This window comes from Macaca mulatta, chromosome 20 (assembly GCF_049350105.2).
Source record: "Macaca mulatta isolate MMU2019108-1 chromosome 20, T2T-MMU8v2.0, whole genome shotgun sequence".
NCBI lineage: Eukaryota > Metazoa > Chordata > Mammalia > Primates > Cercopithecidae > Macaca > Macaca mulatta.
The window spans coordinates 79,765,547-79,781,413 of record NC_133425.1 but is presented as its reverse complement, the minus strand read 5'-3'; the positions used below and the strand labels follow the sequence as shown (position 1 = coordinate 79,781,413).

At 51.0% G+C, this 15,867-nt stretch overlaps 1 protein-coding gene across 9 annotated transcripts in view; it reads right to left on the bottom strand.

Moving 5' to 3' along the window:
- The window catches only part of ATP2C2 (ATPase secretory pathway Ca2+ transporting 2), an 88,871-nt gene that overhangs the window by 36,188 nt on the left and 36,816 nt on the right, over positions 1–15,867 (bottom strand). For 5 of the 9 annotated variants that reach the window (XM_077987004.1, XM_077987005.1, XM_077987006.1 and 2 more), the window contains exons 4-9: positions 13,038–13,127; positions 10,940–10,975; positions 10,778–10,839; positions 7,116–7,224; positions 211–360; positions 53–121 (exon numbers count right to left, since the gene is read on the bottom strand). In XM_077987004.1, coding sequence (XP_077843130.1) covers positions 53–121; positions 211–360; positions 7,116–7,224; positions 10,778–10,839; positions 10,940–10,975; positions 13,038–13,127 — 516 coding nt within the window. Of the gene's footprint in view, positions 1–52; positions 122–210; positions 361–7,115; positions 7,225–10,777; positions 10,840–10,939; positions 10,976–13,037; positions 13,128–14,872; positions 14,935–15,867 lie in introns of those variants that run through there. The other 4 variants (XM_077987009.1, XM_077987007.1, XM_077987010.1 and 1 more) reach the window with 2 other exon arrangements.

Genomic DNA, 15,867 nt, shown 5'->3' with positions numbered 1-15,867 from the left:
TAATCTCAAACTCCAGCTTACAAAAATCCCGAAGCCCCCTCCTGCCCCTTACCTCTTCAGCCTGCATCATCTTAAACACTTCTCCGAACTGAGAGCTTTCCCCTGTTCCAATCACGACCCCCTGTGTCCAGGAGAGAGAGAAATATGAAATCTAACAGCTGGGAGCCTGTGGGTTATGGGAGCCCAAAGCCTTGGAGCCCCAGGGCTTACCTGGCCCCTCCCATACTGCACCAGGGTCCCCATGAAGACGATGTTGCTGAGGGTGGTGAGGTCCCCGCCGCCTGTCAAGGGGCTGTCTGTTTTACTGCAGGGCTCGGCTTCCCCAGTGAAACTGGATTCATCCACCAAGAGGTCCGTGACCTAGGAGAGCAAGGGGAAAAGGCTGTGGAATCTCCTGTAACCCGAAGAATTGGTGTTAAAAGCACAAAATGGTCCAGCACCTTCATGGACATGAAACCAAGAACACAGCGAACCTACAGAATGAGTGTCACAATGACGGCCTCGCGGGCCTCCAGGATCAGAAAAGCTTTGCATGAGCAACCTCTCTTAAAAACATGAAAGTCTCTTCTCTTCACTTAACATTGTTCAAAATTTTGATTTAAAAAAAAAAAAAACAAAACAAAAACGAAAGCAATGGCTATTTTAGGATATACCTTTTAAAACACCTGTGTGTGTCTCCTCACACGCAGTCCACTCTTCACCTTGGAGATGCCTGTACAACCTGTGTGGTTCCCACACAATCTCACACAATAACCAAGCCAGGTTATTCGGTGAGAATCTAAGGCAACAGTAACACCAGAAACAGAGACAGGGACACAGAGACACCCACACACCCTGGCAAGGGGAAGCGAGGTAGTGACATTTGTAGAACACTGACTATGCACCAGGCCCTGCACGCAGCTCCCCACAAGGCTTAACCCTCAGACCTCACCACCCCCAATGGAAGACGCTATTATCTTCCCCACTTTGCATATGGGGAAACTGAAGCATGGAAGAATTAATTTGTTCAAGTTTCCACAGCCAGTTAGTGGCAGAACAGAGACTTGAACCAAAGCTCTGGTTCCAGAAACTATACTCTTAACCATCTTGCAAAACCGCAACTAGACCTCAGGCTTACCACATATCACTCCCAAAGAGAGGCTCCCAGGACCAGAACTGTCCCAGACACCTCTGAGTTCATAAAGCGGGGCTGGGTGGGCCTGTCCCTTGGGACCTGGTCATGTAAGCATGTTACATCAAGCTAGAGAGAAGCCTTCTTCCACAAACCACCAGAGAACCATAGCTAGATCAGTGATTCTCAAACAGGGACCTGTGACTTCTCTGTAATTTAAAACTTTATATTTAGTAATCATCTTTTAAAAATATGTGCACTGCCATAGGATCTCAGTCCCCAAGAATGACAGGGGCCGCCACTCGCCCAGGTAATGCCCGTCTCCCCGCTCCTTTCCTAATGGACCCCACAGCATCAGGGAGGCGAGGCCTCCTGCCGCACAGCCACATTCCTGCCTCCCTGTGGCTCCTGTGGCTCCAGCTCTGGACAATGAAGCATACGAAGTCACTGAGTGATGCTGGGGAAAATCTTTGAAGGAGGCTCAGAGAATATTCTGGAAAATACCTGGCTGAGGCTCCTCAAAACTGTCAAGGACAGCCGGGCACGGTGGCTCACACCTGTAATCCCAGCACTTTGGGAGGCCGAGGCAGGCAGATCACTTGAAGTCAGGAGTTCGAGACCAGCCTGGCCAACACAGTGAAACCCCGTCTCTACTACAAATACAAAAATTAGCTGGGCATGGTGGCGGGCACCTGTAATCCCAGCTACTCGGGAGGCTGAGGCAAGAGAATCTCTGGAACCCGGGAGGCAGAGGCTGTAGTGAGCCGAGATCGCCCACAGAACTCTAGCCTGGGTGACATAGAGAGACTCTGCTCAAAACAAAAACAAAACCGAAACTCTCAAGATCAAGGTCAAAAACAAGGAAAGTCAGAAACTGTCACAGCCAACAAGAACCTCGGAAACATGACCACTAAATGGCATGTGGGATCCTGGAGCAGAAAAAGGACATTAGGGAAATCTATGGCAATCTGAAAGTGGACGGACTCAAGGTAACGAGAAGGCCTCAATATGGGTTCCTTAGTTGTGACCGATGCACCTAAGTAAGCCGAGGCATTACAACCAGGAGAGGATCCGGGGTGCGGGGTAGATGGGAATCCTGAGCTGAATTTTTCTGCAAATCTAAAACATTTCTAAACAATGAAGTCTCAGAGGTGACCGCCACTCGGGGAAGGCAGCTGGGAAGAGAAGGAGGAAGGAAGAAGGAGGCGGCGGTGTTTGGAAGAGAGGAGGGACACGGGATGGGGAGTGAGTGTGGGTTTGAACAGATGGGGATCTGCCCGTCCATATCCTCTGCTGGGCCAGGGACTCCTTTGGGCACTGGGAATATCGCAGTGAATGGGATACGATCCCTGCCTCAGGAACAGGATACTCCATGGAGGAGGGGGAGGGACTGACGATAAACAAGCATTGAATGACCACCAGGGTGCACAGAGCAGGGAGGGAGGCCCCTCAGAAGAGGCTGTGGGTGGGGGGCAGGGAGGGTGGCAGAGGGGAAGGTCTGGGAGGAGGTACAGGGAGCAGAGACCTCAGGGATGAGATAGGCTAAGTCATGTGTGGTGGGGGGAGGGTTTTAGGTGCCCCCAGGGTGGTTGAAACCAACAACTTATCTCAGCGTGAGACAAGTAGCTTGGGTCTCCTTTGCCTAAAACGGCTGATGTTTTGCCAAAAGCTGCTGTCTCCAGGAAACTGTCCCTGACTACACCAGGCAAGTCTCTCCCATTTCGGAAATCCAGGATTCCCAGTACTTCCACTCATGGGTACCTTAGCAGTCCGGAACAGTACTTGTCACTAACAGATTTAGGTTAGTCTGTCACTCTGGGCTATAAACTTATGAGCACAGGGACCAGCTCTGCTTCCTGCAGTGTCCTCGGCATCCAGCCCAGGGCCTGGTACATAGTAGGTGCTCAGGAAACACCTGTTGAATGAATGAGTGATGTGGATGGGGAGTGGGGCGGGGGGCCCCAAGGCAGGAAGGGAGGAGGGAGGGGACCTGGAGAAGGACCAGAGTGTGGCCCGCTGAATAATGCCCCCCACCACCTCTCTCATGATGTCCGCTTCCTAATCCTCAACTTGGGAACGTGTTCTCTGATGCAGTGACAAAGACTTTGCAGACATGACTAACTGAAGGACCTTGACATGGGGAGAATGTGGTCTGGGTGGACCCAGTAAGATCACAAGGGTCCTTATAAGGGAGAGGGAGGAAGAAGGGTTGGAGATGTGTTTGACATCAGGGAGATGTAACAGAAGCAGTGGTGCAGGGACATGGGGCCATGAGCCAAGGAATGCAGGTGGCTTCTAGAAGCTGGGAAAGGCCAGGAAACGTCTTCTCCCCTGGAGCCTCTGGAGGAGCATGGCCCTGATAGCACTCTTTTTTTTTTTTTAAGAGTGGAGTCTCCCTCTGTCACCCAGGCTGCAGTGCAGTGGTGTTATCTCGGCTCACTACAACCCCCACCTCCCAGGTTCAAGTGATTCTCCTGCCTCAGTCTCCTAAGTAGCTGGGACTACAGGGGCTCACCATCACACCTGGCTAATTTTTGTATTTTTAGTAGAGATGGGATTTCACCATGTTAGCCAGGCTGGTCTTGAACTCCCGACCTCAGGTGATCTGCCCACCTCAGCCTCCCAAAGTGCTGGGATTCCAGGAGCGAGCCACCGCTCCCGGACCCTGATAGCACTCTTGATTTCCACCCAGTGAAAACGATTTCAATTTTGACCTCCAGAGGTCAGACCATACCTTCGCCTTGTTTTCAGCCCCTAAGTGGTCATCTGCCACAGCAGCCACAGGACACTGATACATCAAGGAAAGCCAGGGGCAGAGGCAGTGCCAGGAAGAGTCTGAAGGCTGCCCATAGGGAAAGAGAGAACGTCCTGGGGGTAAAGACACGGGCTGTGGAGCCAGAGGCCCGGGGTCACGTCCCCCTCCACCGCCCACCGCCCACCGCCGTGTGACTGCGCAGGGCCGCGCAACCTCTCCGGGCTGCTGGGTCCGTGTCGTAAAATAGCACAGAGGAAACATTACAGTGCTGGTCTCTTAAGAGTGTTGGGAGATGAAATGAAGCAATTTTCATACGGTGGTCAGCATAGACCTGATATACTGAAAAATATTTGTTGTCTTCCTATGACAAAAATAAAGGCCGGTGGAAGATCGGGTGGCACCTCCAGACCAAGAAGGAGCAAAGCTGGTTGTGTGTGGGTTCGGCAGGTGGGCAGAAGGGGCTTCTGGTGACCTCCCAGGCTCCCAGGGCAATCTCAGGAAAGGGGCAAGGAAGGGTGAGGGGCAAAAATAGAGTCGGGGGCACAGAACCTGTGGCCACCAAGGAGGCATGCCCAGCCTGAAGACGGAGGCACAATCGCGGGCTCACCTCCTATCTCCCACACGCAGGGCTCACGCCCACCCGGTGCCCCCACCTCCAGGACGAAGCGTCACCTGGAGTCCATTCACCTTCGACCCAATTCCCTTTTTCTTTTAGACATGGCTGGGGAGAAAGAATGACCAGTGGCCCAGGCTTGCTGGCTGTACCAGCTCAGCCTCTGACTGAGGGCTTCCTCTGTTTTAACTCTGGGAAAGGGAAAAGAATGTCCTGGGACCCCATATACTGTGCACAAAGGGCTATTACTTTAAGAGCTTTCTTGAACTTGCTGCTTCCTGCTGAAACAGCTGGATAGAAATGGTTTTAAAATGTACAGTTGAAGTACTCCTGGATCTCAGAGCTTAACAGCTCATAAGCATTTTCCTCTGAATAGACAAAGCTATTGATAGTTTAATGGAATTGCAAAATACCACCAGGAAAATCCATAGTGTTCACAGCCAGTAGCTTTAAAATAACCTTTGTGGTATCGGTACACAGGTACAATACTTTCTGTACAGATGGGGGGTCGCTATGTTGCCCAGGCTGGTCTTGAACTCCTGGGCTCAAGCATTCCACTCATCTTGGCTGCCCAACGTGTTGGGATTACAGGTATGAGCCACTGTGCCCAGCCACAATTTAATTTAATATAAGCAGCATAGAGAGAAAGCCAGCTGAACCAGTGAGGAAGTTATCTGGGGTGTAAAAAGTTGTTTCAAAGAACCGTTGTATAGACCGATAATGATAAAAAGTAAAAGCAATCACCAGTAACTGGTGACCGTTTACCCCACGAAAGGCACGTGCTAAGCATAGCACAGGTCATAGCTTGTTTCATCTTCACAATAACCCTGTGAACTGGAAACCAACATCAGCCCCTTTTAGGGGTGAGGAGATCAAAGCTCAGAGAGGTGAATTCCTTCCCCAAGTCACACCGTAGGAGCTACAGGACTCCGGGTTCTCTGACCCCCAACACACACTGCGGTAATGGCAGCCCCCGCGCTTGCCTCTCACTCACCGCGCCAGGCACCGTTCTGAGCACTTGGCATCTCTGAAGTTTTTTAATTTTCACAAGTACCCTTTAGGCATCACCACCCCCCATTTTGCAGATGAGAAAACTGAGGCACAGAGAGGTTAACTAACTTGCTGGAGGTTGCAAGGCTTTGAATGATGGCCCCAGGGCTCAAGCCCAGGCTAATGTCCAGCCCCAGGTCATTGCCACCTCTCATACGGCCTCTCTCTGCCTCTGCACCTGTGGTGGACCTGGGTCCTCCTCACGGGCTCCCTGGCATCTGGAGCATCCCCTGTTAGGACCCCCCCTCTCTCAGGAGAAGGAAAACGTGGAAAACCTGAGACCGGCTTTCCCAGTCCTCTTTGCAGGTGGTGACTGGCCACAGACAGCGGTTCCTCTGACTGGATCCAGGCACCCCAGACTTGGAGTCAGATGCTGACTGCTGGAGCTGAGCACGGGGAGGGGCTGGGCCACAGCAGATCTATTTCTGATGCTGCAAAGGGCACCACCCTGAGCCTGAGGGTGTACCCTCCTTCATTTTGGTGCCTGAACATCTCCTACCCTTATCCATGCCCTGCCTGGAAATCTGAAGGTCACGGCAGAGAGGCTCAGGGTCCAAGTGGCCACGCATAAGCCCTGGCCCCTGCCTCCTATTTCACAGACAGGCTAGGAATGTTGTAAACACAGGTCCCAGGGCGCAGCTCCCAACCCTTTGTGCTCCTCTCCATCTCCTTCCCTTATGCTGCCCATTTAACAGCGGGTCCTTGATCCTACAGTTCCTGAGAATGCATCCCATCAGTGAATACATCAGGCAGATAATCTGTGTCTAATCCTTCATCATGCAAAGCTTTGAACAGTCCTTACACATTCTTGGAAGGATTCTTGAAATAGATTACTCCCACCAACAAATCATGTTGAACTTGATGTAACCTCCTGGGAACCCCAGATAATCTCAGCAGACTGCCTCCGGCATGGATCTGTGAAGCTGTGGCACCCAGAGACCCATAGAGCTTGCCCCACAGCCAATGTCCCCAAACCTCACTACCCTAAAAGCGTGTGCTTCTTGCTCTGTTGCCCAGGGTAGAGTGCAGTGGCATAGTCTCGGCTCACTGCAACCTCCGCCTCTTGGGTTCAAGTGATTCTCCTGCCTCAGCCTCCTGAGTAGCTGGAATTACAGGCACATGCCACCACACCCAGCTAATTATTGTATTTTTAGTAGAGATGGGGTTTCACCATGTTGGCCAGGCTAGTCTTGAACTCCTGACCTTAGGTGATCCACCCACCTCTAATCTCACATCTTTCTAACATTTGTGTGTCTGTTTTGAGAGGCAACTCTTGTATCATGCCTCAAGCCCACTTTGGTTTAATTTGTTATTGCAGCCTGCTTTAAACTGGAAAACCATATAGCCAAAATTTGTTAGGCTTAAAGTGAGAATGACAATTTATGAAATATGGTTTGAGGGGCTCTATGCATAGAATACGCTTGTCTGCTAACTTTGTTCCGGTCTTGTGTGCATGCATGTGCGTGTGCATGTATGTCTGAGCACCTGTGTATGACAGAGACTGTACATACCTACAATAAGCTAAGTGTCTGCTCCTTGACCAGCCCCATCAAATACCCCATTGGCAAGGGTTTGAGACCACTCACCTCAGTGAGTCGGATGTCTGCAGGGATCCGGTCTCCGATCGAGAGAGACACGACATCTCCAGGAACCAGTTCTCGAGCAAGCAGGTGCTGGAGTTTTCCTTCTCTTAGGCTGCATTTGATGTGGTAAAAAGCAAGAGCATCCATGCTGACATTCGTTTTTATGCACTTTGATGCATTTGAACAAGGAGAAAAGAAACACACTTTTCTCTTTTAATACACACCAACCCTGTGCCTTTAGGGTGTCACTATTTTGAAATTAATATATCCTCTAAGACTTTAGGGAAAGTATGTGGTTTCTGGGCATCCCCGGGCCACATCTGAAAGACGAGGCCATTGCTATTTACCCTGCCTGGAAACCAGGTGGGCCGCATGCCGCAGGGAGGCTCCTGGGGTCAAGGTCAGTGGTTCTAAAGCCTCCGAATGCAGCCGGCAGAGTTTTGTCCTCAGAGCACACAGCACTCAGGGTGCAGGGTTTGTCTCCGGAAGTCAGGGATGGCACAGCCTTGTCATAGCTGGAAGCCCAGGACCTCCATTCCCGTGGGGCCGTGACCAGCTGCCCTCAGATTATGGATGTGCTTCTGTGCAGGCTCCGACTGGAATCCCCCACACTACCGCCCCTGGCCCATCCCAGCTGACTCTGACCTCCCACCTGGCCCCTTCAACCCCTCCTGCATATGGCAGCTGGAGCGCTCTTAGGACCCCAAACCAGATCCCAGCTCCCTCCTGCTCCAAACCCTCCGATGGCTTTCCTATGACCTTGGTACCAAACCCAAAGATCTACTCCGGGGCAGGCCAGCCTCCTGCAGCTCCCATCTCATTCCACCCAGGCCCCTTAAACACGCAGCTTCTTCTGGTCTCAGGGGCTTATGCAGACCTCAAACGCAGGAGCAGAAATTCCCCTCCTCCTTGTTAATGGAATGTGATCTTATTCAGGTATCCCCGCTCTCCCCACAGCCATGTGCCCCGGGGAGTGGGTCATGCCTGGCTAAGACCCCTGCTCTTGATTGGCTTAGGCATCAGCACATCACGCGACACTGGCCTGTGAGACGTGAGTGGATGTTTGCTGGGGGCTTGTGGGAAAAGACTTCCTTACTGTATGTGCACATGCGCGCGCGCACGCGCGCGCACACACACACACACGCCTTCTTCTATAGGGCCTTTGCGTGTTTGGCTGTGATGCCTGGAGCTGTGGCAGCCGCCTTGGGACCATGAGGAGAGCCAGCCAAGAACCAATCCAACCCCTATAAGCTCAAGGTGGCAGGGTAAGGAGGTGAAAGGGCCAGGCCCTGGGTGCTCTGCTGAATTAAGTAACCCCACAGCTCCCACCTCAGATCCCTGGCTATGAGACAATATATTTTCTTAGGGTTTGTGCACTTGGACTTTCTGTTCCTTGTAGCCAAGAGCACCTGCCAGAGATATACCTGCTGCTCCCTCAGCACCTCCCACAGCTGGCTCCTCTTCCTCAGGCCTCAGCTTAAATGTCACCTCCTCTCTAAATGTCAGCCTGATCGACAGCTGTTTAGGGTTGTCCTCCCCTTCCACCAGCCACTATTACATCTCAGTGGGATTTATTTGTTTTGGTGGCCTTGGGCATTTTTTGGCTTTCGTGTACCTGGACAATTCCAAAATCATCTTGTTTCTTCATTGGCTGATTATGTACTCCCTTGGTAGGAATGTGAGCTCCCCAGAGGCCAAGGCCTGTCCCTTTCTTCCACTTATATAACCTCAGTGCCCTTTCCCCAGGCATACAGTAGGTACTCAATACATATTTGATGCCTGCATCACGGATGGAGTAACACAGGGAAGGGTCCCGCATGGCAGGGTTTCCCCTGACTTGGAAACGGGTCTCAGCGACTCAGAGGGTGGGCTTCACCTCCTCAGCACTCTTCCAACTCTACCAGGCTGCCTGACACCGCTGTGTTTGTAAATAAAACTCTTTCAGAAGCTACCTCCCGGGCAACATTAATAATGCACGCTATTCACCTGAAAGGCCAAGACTTGATATTTAAGCTTAAGATCGGTTCATCAAATCACATAAATCATTTATGTTTCCGTTTGCTCAGTTAATGATGTCACATGTCTGGATTTCTGACAGCATTGTTCATCTGACCAGCGAGCCCAGATGTTTCTACTGCTCCTGTGGCCCTTCTACAATGGACTCGCCCTCTCTGATGTGAGTCAATTCTGTATCCTCCTCTTCTTATTTGGTCCTTCGTCATTATCCGCCTTGTATTATACACACACCCCCCTTGAATGCTGACTCTTTGAGACGGGGGACCTTATCTCACTAGGGCTTTCTACCCCAGCCCCATGGCTCAGTTGTACAACATGTACCTGGGATATATACTAAAGCTCTCCCTGATAATTATCCTTCAGAAAATACGGAGTTGCCATGTGTTTGCCAAATGTTGGAAATGGGTCTTAGAGACTCAGAGGGTGGGCTGAGTTGTTCCCAGGCACCGCAGATCATGGGATACTTTTACTTTTTTTTTTTCTGAGACGGAGTTTCGCTCTTATCACATAGGCTGGAGTACAATGGGGCGATCTTGGCTCACGGCAACCTCCACCTCTGGGTTCAGGCAATTCTCCTGCCTCAGCCTCCCAAGTAGCTGGGATTATAGGCGCCCACCACCATGCCCAGCTAATTTTGTTTTTTTTTGGCGGGCGCCTGTAGTCCCAACTACTCGGGAGGCTGAGGCAGGAGAATGGCGTGAACCCGGGAGGCGGAGCTTGCAGTGAGCTGAGATCCGGCCACTGCACTCCAGCCTGGGCGGCAGAGCGAGACTCCGTCTCAAAAAAAAAAAAAAAAAAAAAAAAAAAAATTTTTTTAGTAGAGACAGGGTTTCACCATGTTGGCCAGGCTGGTCTTGAACTCCTGACCTCAGGTGGGCTGCCTACTTTGGCCTCCCAAAGTGCTGGGATTACAGGCATGAGCCACTGTACCTAGCTGATCACAGGATACTTTCTATCACTTTGAGTAGAATTGTCAGATGCCATATTGGACAGGGCAGATGATATTAATAGAACATTTCCTGCAAGTTGGATCGCACAGGGCTATACTAAGCAGAAATGGCCATGGGGTACTGGTAGATTTTAAAATCTTTTCTCTTTCCTTGTTAAACATCTCTGGTAAGAGCTGTGCAATAACCAACAGCACCAAGGAAAGGTCTGGGCAGGAAAGAGGCTGTTGCGGCTGCTGAGCGGTTACTCAAGTTCACTCTCTCTGTACCCTATACTGCAGCCGATGTTCTCTTGGCTCCGCTTGTTAAAGACCTGGATCTTACTCTCCTGAGTCCATTCACTGAGAATTCAAATAAACCTCCAAACCCTCTCCCTAGAAAAAATACACGTTCTGCACACTATTTCACAGGCTTTGTGGGCTACCCTCTTCCCAGAGTCACTCCTGCCACCTGTGGCCCTCAGGCTAGGCACCCTGATTTAGACACTGAAGATGGAGTTGAGGCCCAGAGAGGTTGAGTGACATGCTCAAGGACACACAGCAACCTGTTGGCAGGCGGAGACCAGGCCTTAGAACTCCCAGGGAGATGTGGTTCTCTTGTCTGACACTACCAAGGATACAACTTTCACCAAACATTTGCCGAACCCTCCAGCTCACTGGCTCCTCCAGTGAACCAAAAAGTCCCAGGGAGGCCCTGACTTACCAGTAACATTCTGGAGGAACCAGCTTGGTCAGCTCTTCCAGAGATTTCTCCGACCTGTACTCCTGGCAGGAAGCACATCAGATGTGCTGTTCAAAGGTGGGGACTCCATGAAGTTCCTGTCCCGCCCGGGTTACCCTGACCGGGACCTCGGGAAATACTCACCTGGATGAAGGCCACAGTGACCACGATGAGCACGGCCTAGACAGTAAACGGAGGAGGGTGTCAGTGCCAGAGGCTCGGTGGGTGGGGGGATGGGGCGTGGCAGGCTAGGGCCTTGTCTTTAATGATTGATTTCCTTTCTTCTTGCAAAATAAGTGCACAGTGCAGAAATTTAGAAAATATACTAGCCAAAAGAGGAGGAAAAAATGGACACTATCTTCTACTACCCAGAAGCGCACATTTTGGAGTACCCATCTAGATTTTTCTACGTAGACACACTTAAGGCACCGCATCATATAATATGGACATATTCTTTTATAAACTGCCATTTTCACTGAACATACTGCAAACACCCTTCACCATAGCAGATGTGGATCTTACTCCAGTCTTTTTTTTTTTTTTTTTGAGATGGAGTCTCTGTCACCAGGCTGGAGTGCGATCTCTGCTCACTGCAACCTCTGCCTCCCGGTTTCAAGCAATTCTCCTGCCTCGGCCTCCCAAGTAGCTGGGACCACAGGCACATGCCACCATGCCCAGCCGATTGTTTTGTATTTTTAGTGGAGATGCGGTTTCACCATGTTGGCCAGGATGGTCTTGATCTCCTGACCTTGTGATCTGCTCCCCCTTGGCCTCCCAAAGTGCTGGGATTACAGGCGTGAGCCACCGCGCCCAGCCTACCCCAGCCTTTTAATTGGAAGTAGCAAATTCCATCATGTGGAATGAGTGTTTGTATTTTAAAAGACCAGCTGGAACGAACAGAAAGAAGTGGGGAATGACAGCCATCAAAAGGTGCTCAGGCCAGGCATGGTGGCTCACGCCTATAATCCCAACTATTTGGGAGGCCAAGGCAGGAAGATCACTCGAGGTCAAGAGTTTGAGACCAGCCTGGCCAACACAGGGAAATCCCATCTCTACCAAAAATATAAAAATTAGCCAGGCATGATGGCGGGCACCTGTAATCCCAGCTACTCAGGAGGCTGAGGCAGGAGAATTGCTTGAACCCGGGAAGCAGAGGTTGTAGTGAGCTGAGATCATGCCACTGCTGTCCAGCCTGGGCGACAGAGCAAGACTCTGTCTCAAAAAAAAGAAAAAAAGAAAAAAAAAATGTGCTCAGGAGAAGCCAGACACAAAAGGTCATGTACTGTCTGAATCAATTTTTTTCTTATTAAAGTTCTAGGATACATGTGCAGAATGTGCAGGTTTGCTACACAGGTATACATGTGCCATGTTGGTTTGCTGCACCCATCAACTCGCCATTTACATTAGATATTTCTCCTAATGCTGTCCCTCCCCCAGGGCCCTCACCCTATGAGAGGCCCCAGTGTGTGATGTTCCACGCCCTGTGTTCTCACTGTTCAACTCCCACCTATGAGTGGGTCACGCAGTGTTTGGTTTTCTGTCCTTGTGATAGTTTGCTTAGAATGATGGTTTCCAGCTTCATCCATGTCCCTGCAAAGGACACGAACTCATCCGTCTGAATCTGTTTCTGTGACATATCCAGAACAGGTCAACCCACAGAGATAGAAGCAGATGGGTGGTTGCCAAGGGCTGGCAGGAGGGCGACAGGAAGTGAGTGACTGGTGAGCACAGGGTTTCCTTCTGGGGTGATGAAAATGTTTTGGAACCAGGCAGAGGAGGTGGTTGCAACATGTCATGAATGTACTCAATTCCACTGAATTGTTCACTGTGAAATAGTCAATATTTTATTATGTGAATTTCATCTAAATAAAAAAAAATGAGTGCTCAGTGGTTATCTCTGGGTAATGGATCAAGGGTGTTGTTCTTCGGAAGGCAAATATGCACAGCCCAGGCTCTACTCCCCGCATCCCAGGGTCATGGGTAAGGAATTCCCTGCAACACTGCTCTAGCAAAGACCCAGAAGCACCTGTGTGTCCACCAAGCAAGTGGCGGCCGAATAAACCAGGACACCTTGATATTAGGGTAAAGAAGGACGTGGATTTGCTTTCCTTTGTTTCTTCTGTACGTTCCTTTTCCCCATGCCTACAGCAAACTGTTTTTTTTCTTTGTATATAGTTACAAGCAGAGACTCAGCAGACCTGTGGCTGCCCGCCCAGGAGCCAAGCGCTGTCAGGGAACTCACCATGGCAATGCTGACGGCATCCTCATACTCCTTGGTGAGGACACTCACCAGGGCAGAGCCCAGTAGCAGCAGGATCAGGGGGTTCTTAAACTGAAGAGGAAATAACAGGGTGGGGCACATTCTTTAGTCTCAGGGACCAGAATGGGTTTCTTACTGTGCAGAAGCTTGTGTGACAGGGATCTCAGTTCAAGGCCAGGCTTCCAGGTCAACACCATGGTGACCGAGAGCTGGGGAGGCCACCCCATGAAGTGGTCCTCCTCTGCCTGGAACTCCACCCCACTGACCCTCCTGGAGTCGTCCTGACACTGACGCCCTGAAGACACCGGCCTTGGCCCTGCCTTTGAGTTCTTGGCCTTGCCTCTCCCCATCCCCATGACGCTCCAGGCCAGATCTTCAGCAAGATGCCAGTCCTGGCTCAGAACAGCCAAGGGTCCTCTCTCACCACACCAGCTCCCCAAATGCTGCACATCCCAGTCACCAAACTTGGTGCCAACCTGCTCCTGTCACAGCCTCTAGGGACTCCAATGACGTCCCTCTTTAAAACAGCTGTTCCCAAAACTTCCTGACAGTATTTTTACTTTATTTTATATACCTGCCCCTTCATTGCAGAGACATCTCATGGTAGCTCATGTTCCAGAGGATTGAAAAGAAATGCAAACACATCAAACCGGATTCAGAAGGCAGACCACAGATCAGGATGAGGAAGAGAGTTCAACTAGCAACAAGGGCTGGGCGCAGGGGCTCACACTGTAATCCCAGCCCTTTGGGAGGCTGAAATGGGAGGATTGCTTGAGCCCAGCAGTTTTAATCCAGCCTGGGAAACACAGCAAAATCCCATCTTTACAAAAAGAAAATGAAAAAGTTAGCTGGGCATGGTGATGTGCACCTGTGGTCCCAGATAATCAGAAGGCTAAGGCAGGAGGATCACTTGGGCCTGAGAAATTGAGGCTGCAGTGAACCGTGGTGTGCCACTGCACTCCTGCTTGGACAGCAAAGAAACCCTATCTCAGAAAAAAAGTAATAATAATGCACCAGGTCTGGGCACCTTAATTCTCAGGCTGCCAAGCTCCTGGCGCTTCAGGACCTCTGCACCCTGCCCTCCAGCAACGTCCTCCATCCACATCCTCACACTGCTTCTCTTCTCATTTCACTCAGGTCTCTGCCCAGACGCCACCTCCTCAGAGCACCAGCCTAGTGCCTCCCTGCCATCGCGTCCAGAGGCTTAGGTCGTGTTAAGGTAGAATTCCTAATGGTGAGACTCCTGAGGCAGAGGAATAGGGCTGCCTTGTGAGGTAATGAGTTCCCTGTCACTGGGGGAAAGATAGGAGAATCACGACATTTGGCACGCAGGAGGAACTCAACACACGTAAGGAATTAATAAGGGAGTGCAGAAAGGATCTGTATACTCAAGGGCAGGAAAACCCAGCCCGTCAGGAGCTCCCGTCCAGTCCTACAAGGATTCCCACAGATGCTGAACCGACAAGCTGGAAGATGAATGAGCAGGTCCTCTGCTCTCAAGAAATTTAAGAGATTTCATTCTGAGGAACACCCTGGGTGGATGCTGGAAGAGGATCCTTGGTGCGAAGGAAGATGTTCACAGTGGGTTTCGACAGGGCAGAGTGGAAGGAGGACAACCAGGGGAAGTGGGGGAGTGGGTCCTAGTGGAAGAGGTGCCAGGGCAGAGCAAAGAGGCCTCCAGCCGCAGAGGGGAGGTCCTCCCTCACAGCTCACACTCAGCCTCCTTCCCTGGACCCCAGCTTCCGGGAGCCTCCACTGCCTCTTCTCAGTTCTGCAGTTTTAGGAAGCTTCTGGGCTAGCCAGAACGACCTGCATACCCAGAAGCCTATTTTGGTGCCAAAACGCATCGATGAATAACATTCCCAGAACACTGAGAACTGAGCCACAATCAGGGCGGGGACCTCAAGGAGAGTGGAGACAGAGGATGCTGCACGGAGGACTGTGATTGGTTCCGGAATCGACCAATGGAGGAAGCTGTAAACACAGAGCCAATAGGAAAGCAGCTGAAGCCAGGGGAAGCCCAGGGGCCAGAGAATGAAGAAGGGGATGTCAGGTATGGCGCCAAGAGCATGCAAAAGGCTGGAAAAGGGGATCTAAGGCCATCTAAATGCCCTCAGGCACCTGGAAAATTCTGCCCGTTCACTGGGCCTTTCTGAACTGGTCCTGCAAAGGTGGCGGGGGCTGCCGACTTCTAGACTGAAACTTGGAGCCATGTCAATTGCAGTTTTCTCTTTCCTCTTCTTAGTGGCTTCCAGGCATTTGACTGTGTGCCTTTCATTCAGCACCGCGCCAGCACGGATGGCAGCAGCTAGCAAAGGAAGGGGCTCTGGGTGCAGCTCCCTGGCTGCACTTCTCTGCCCTGCTCCTCGCTGCTATGTGACTTTGGGCTCAGGTTACAGATTCTATAGGACACCCAGTTAAATCTGAATTTCAGATAAACAAGGAACTTTTTCTTTTTAGTATAAGCATGTCCACTGTAATATTTGGGACACACTTATACTAGAAGTTGCTTGTTTATCTATCTGAAATTCACTTTTGTTGTTGTTCTTGTTGTTGCTGTTGTTGTTTAAGACAGGGTCTCACTCTGTTGTCCAGACTGGAGCGCAGTGGCACAATCTCAGTTCACCCACCTGCAGCCTCCACCTCCCAAGTTCCAACAATCCTCCCACTTAGCCTCCTGAGTAGCTGGGATTACAGGCATGGCACTACCACATCCGGCCAGTTTTTATATTTTTAGAACAGACGGGGTTTCACCATGTTGGCCGGGCTGGTCTTGAACTCCTGGGCTCAAGTGATCCACCCACCTCAGCCT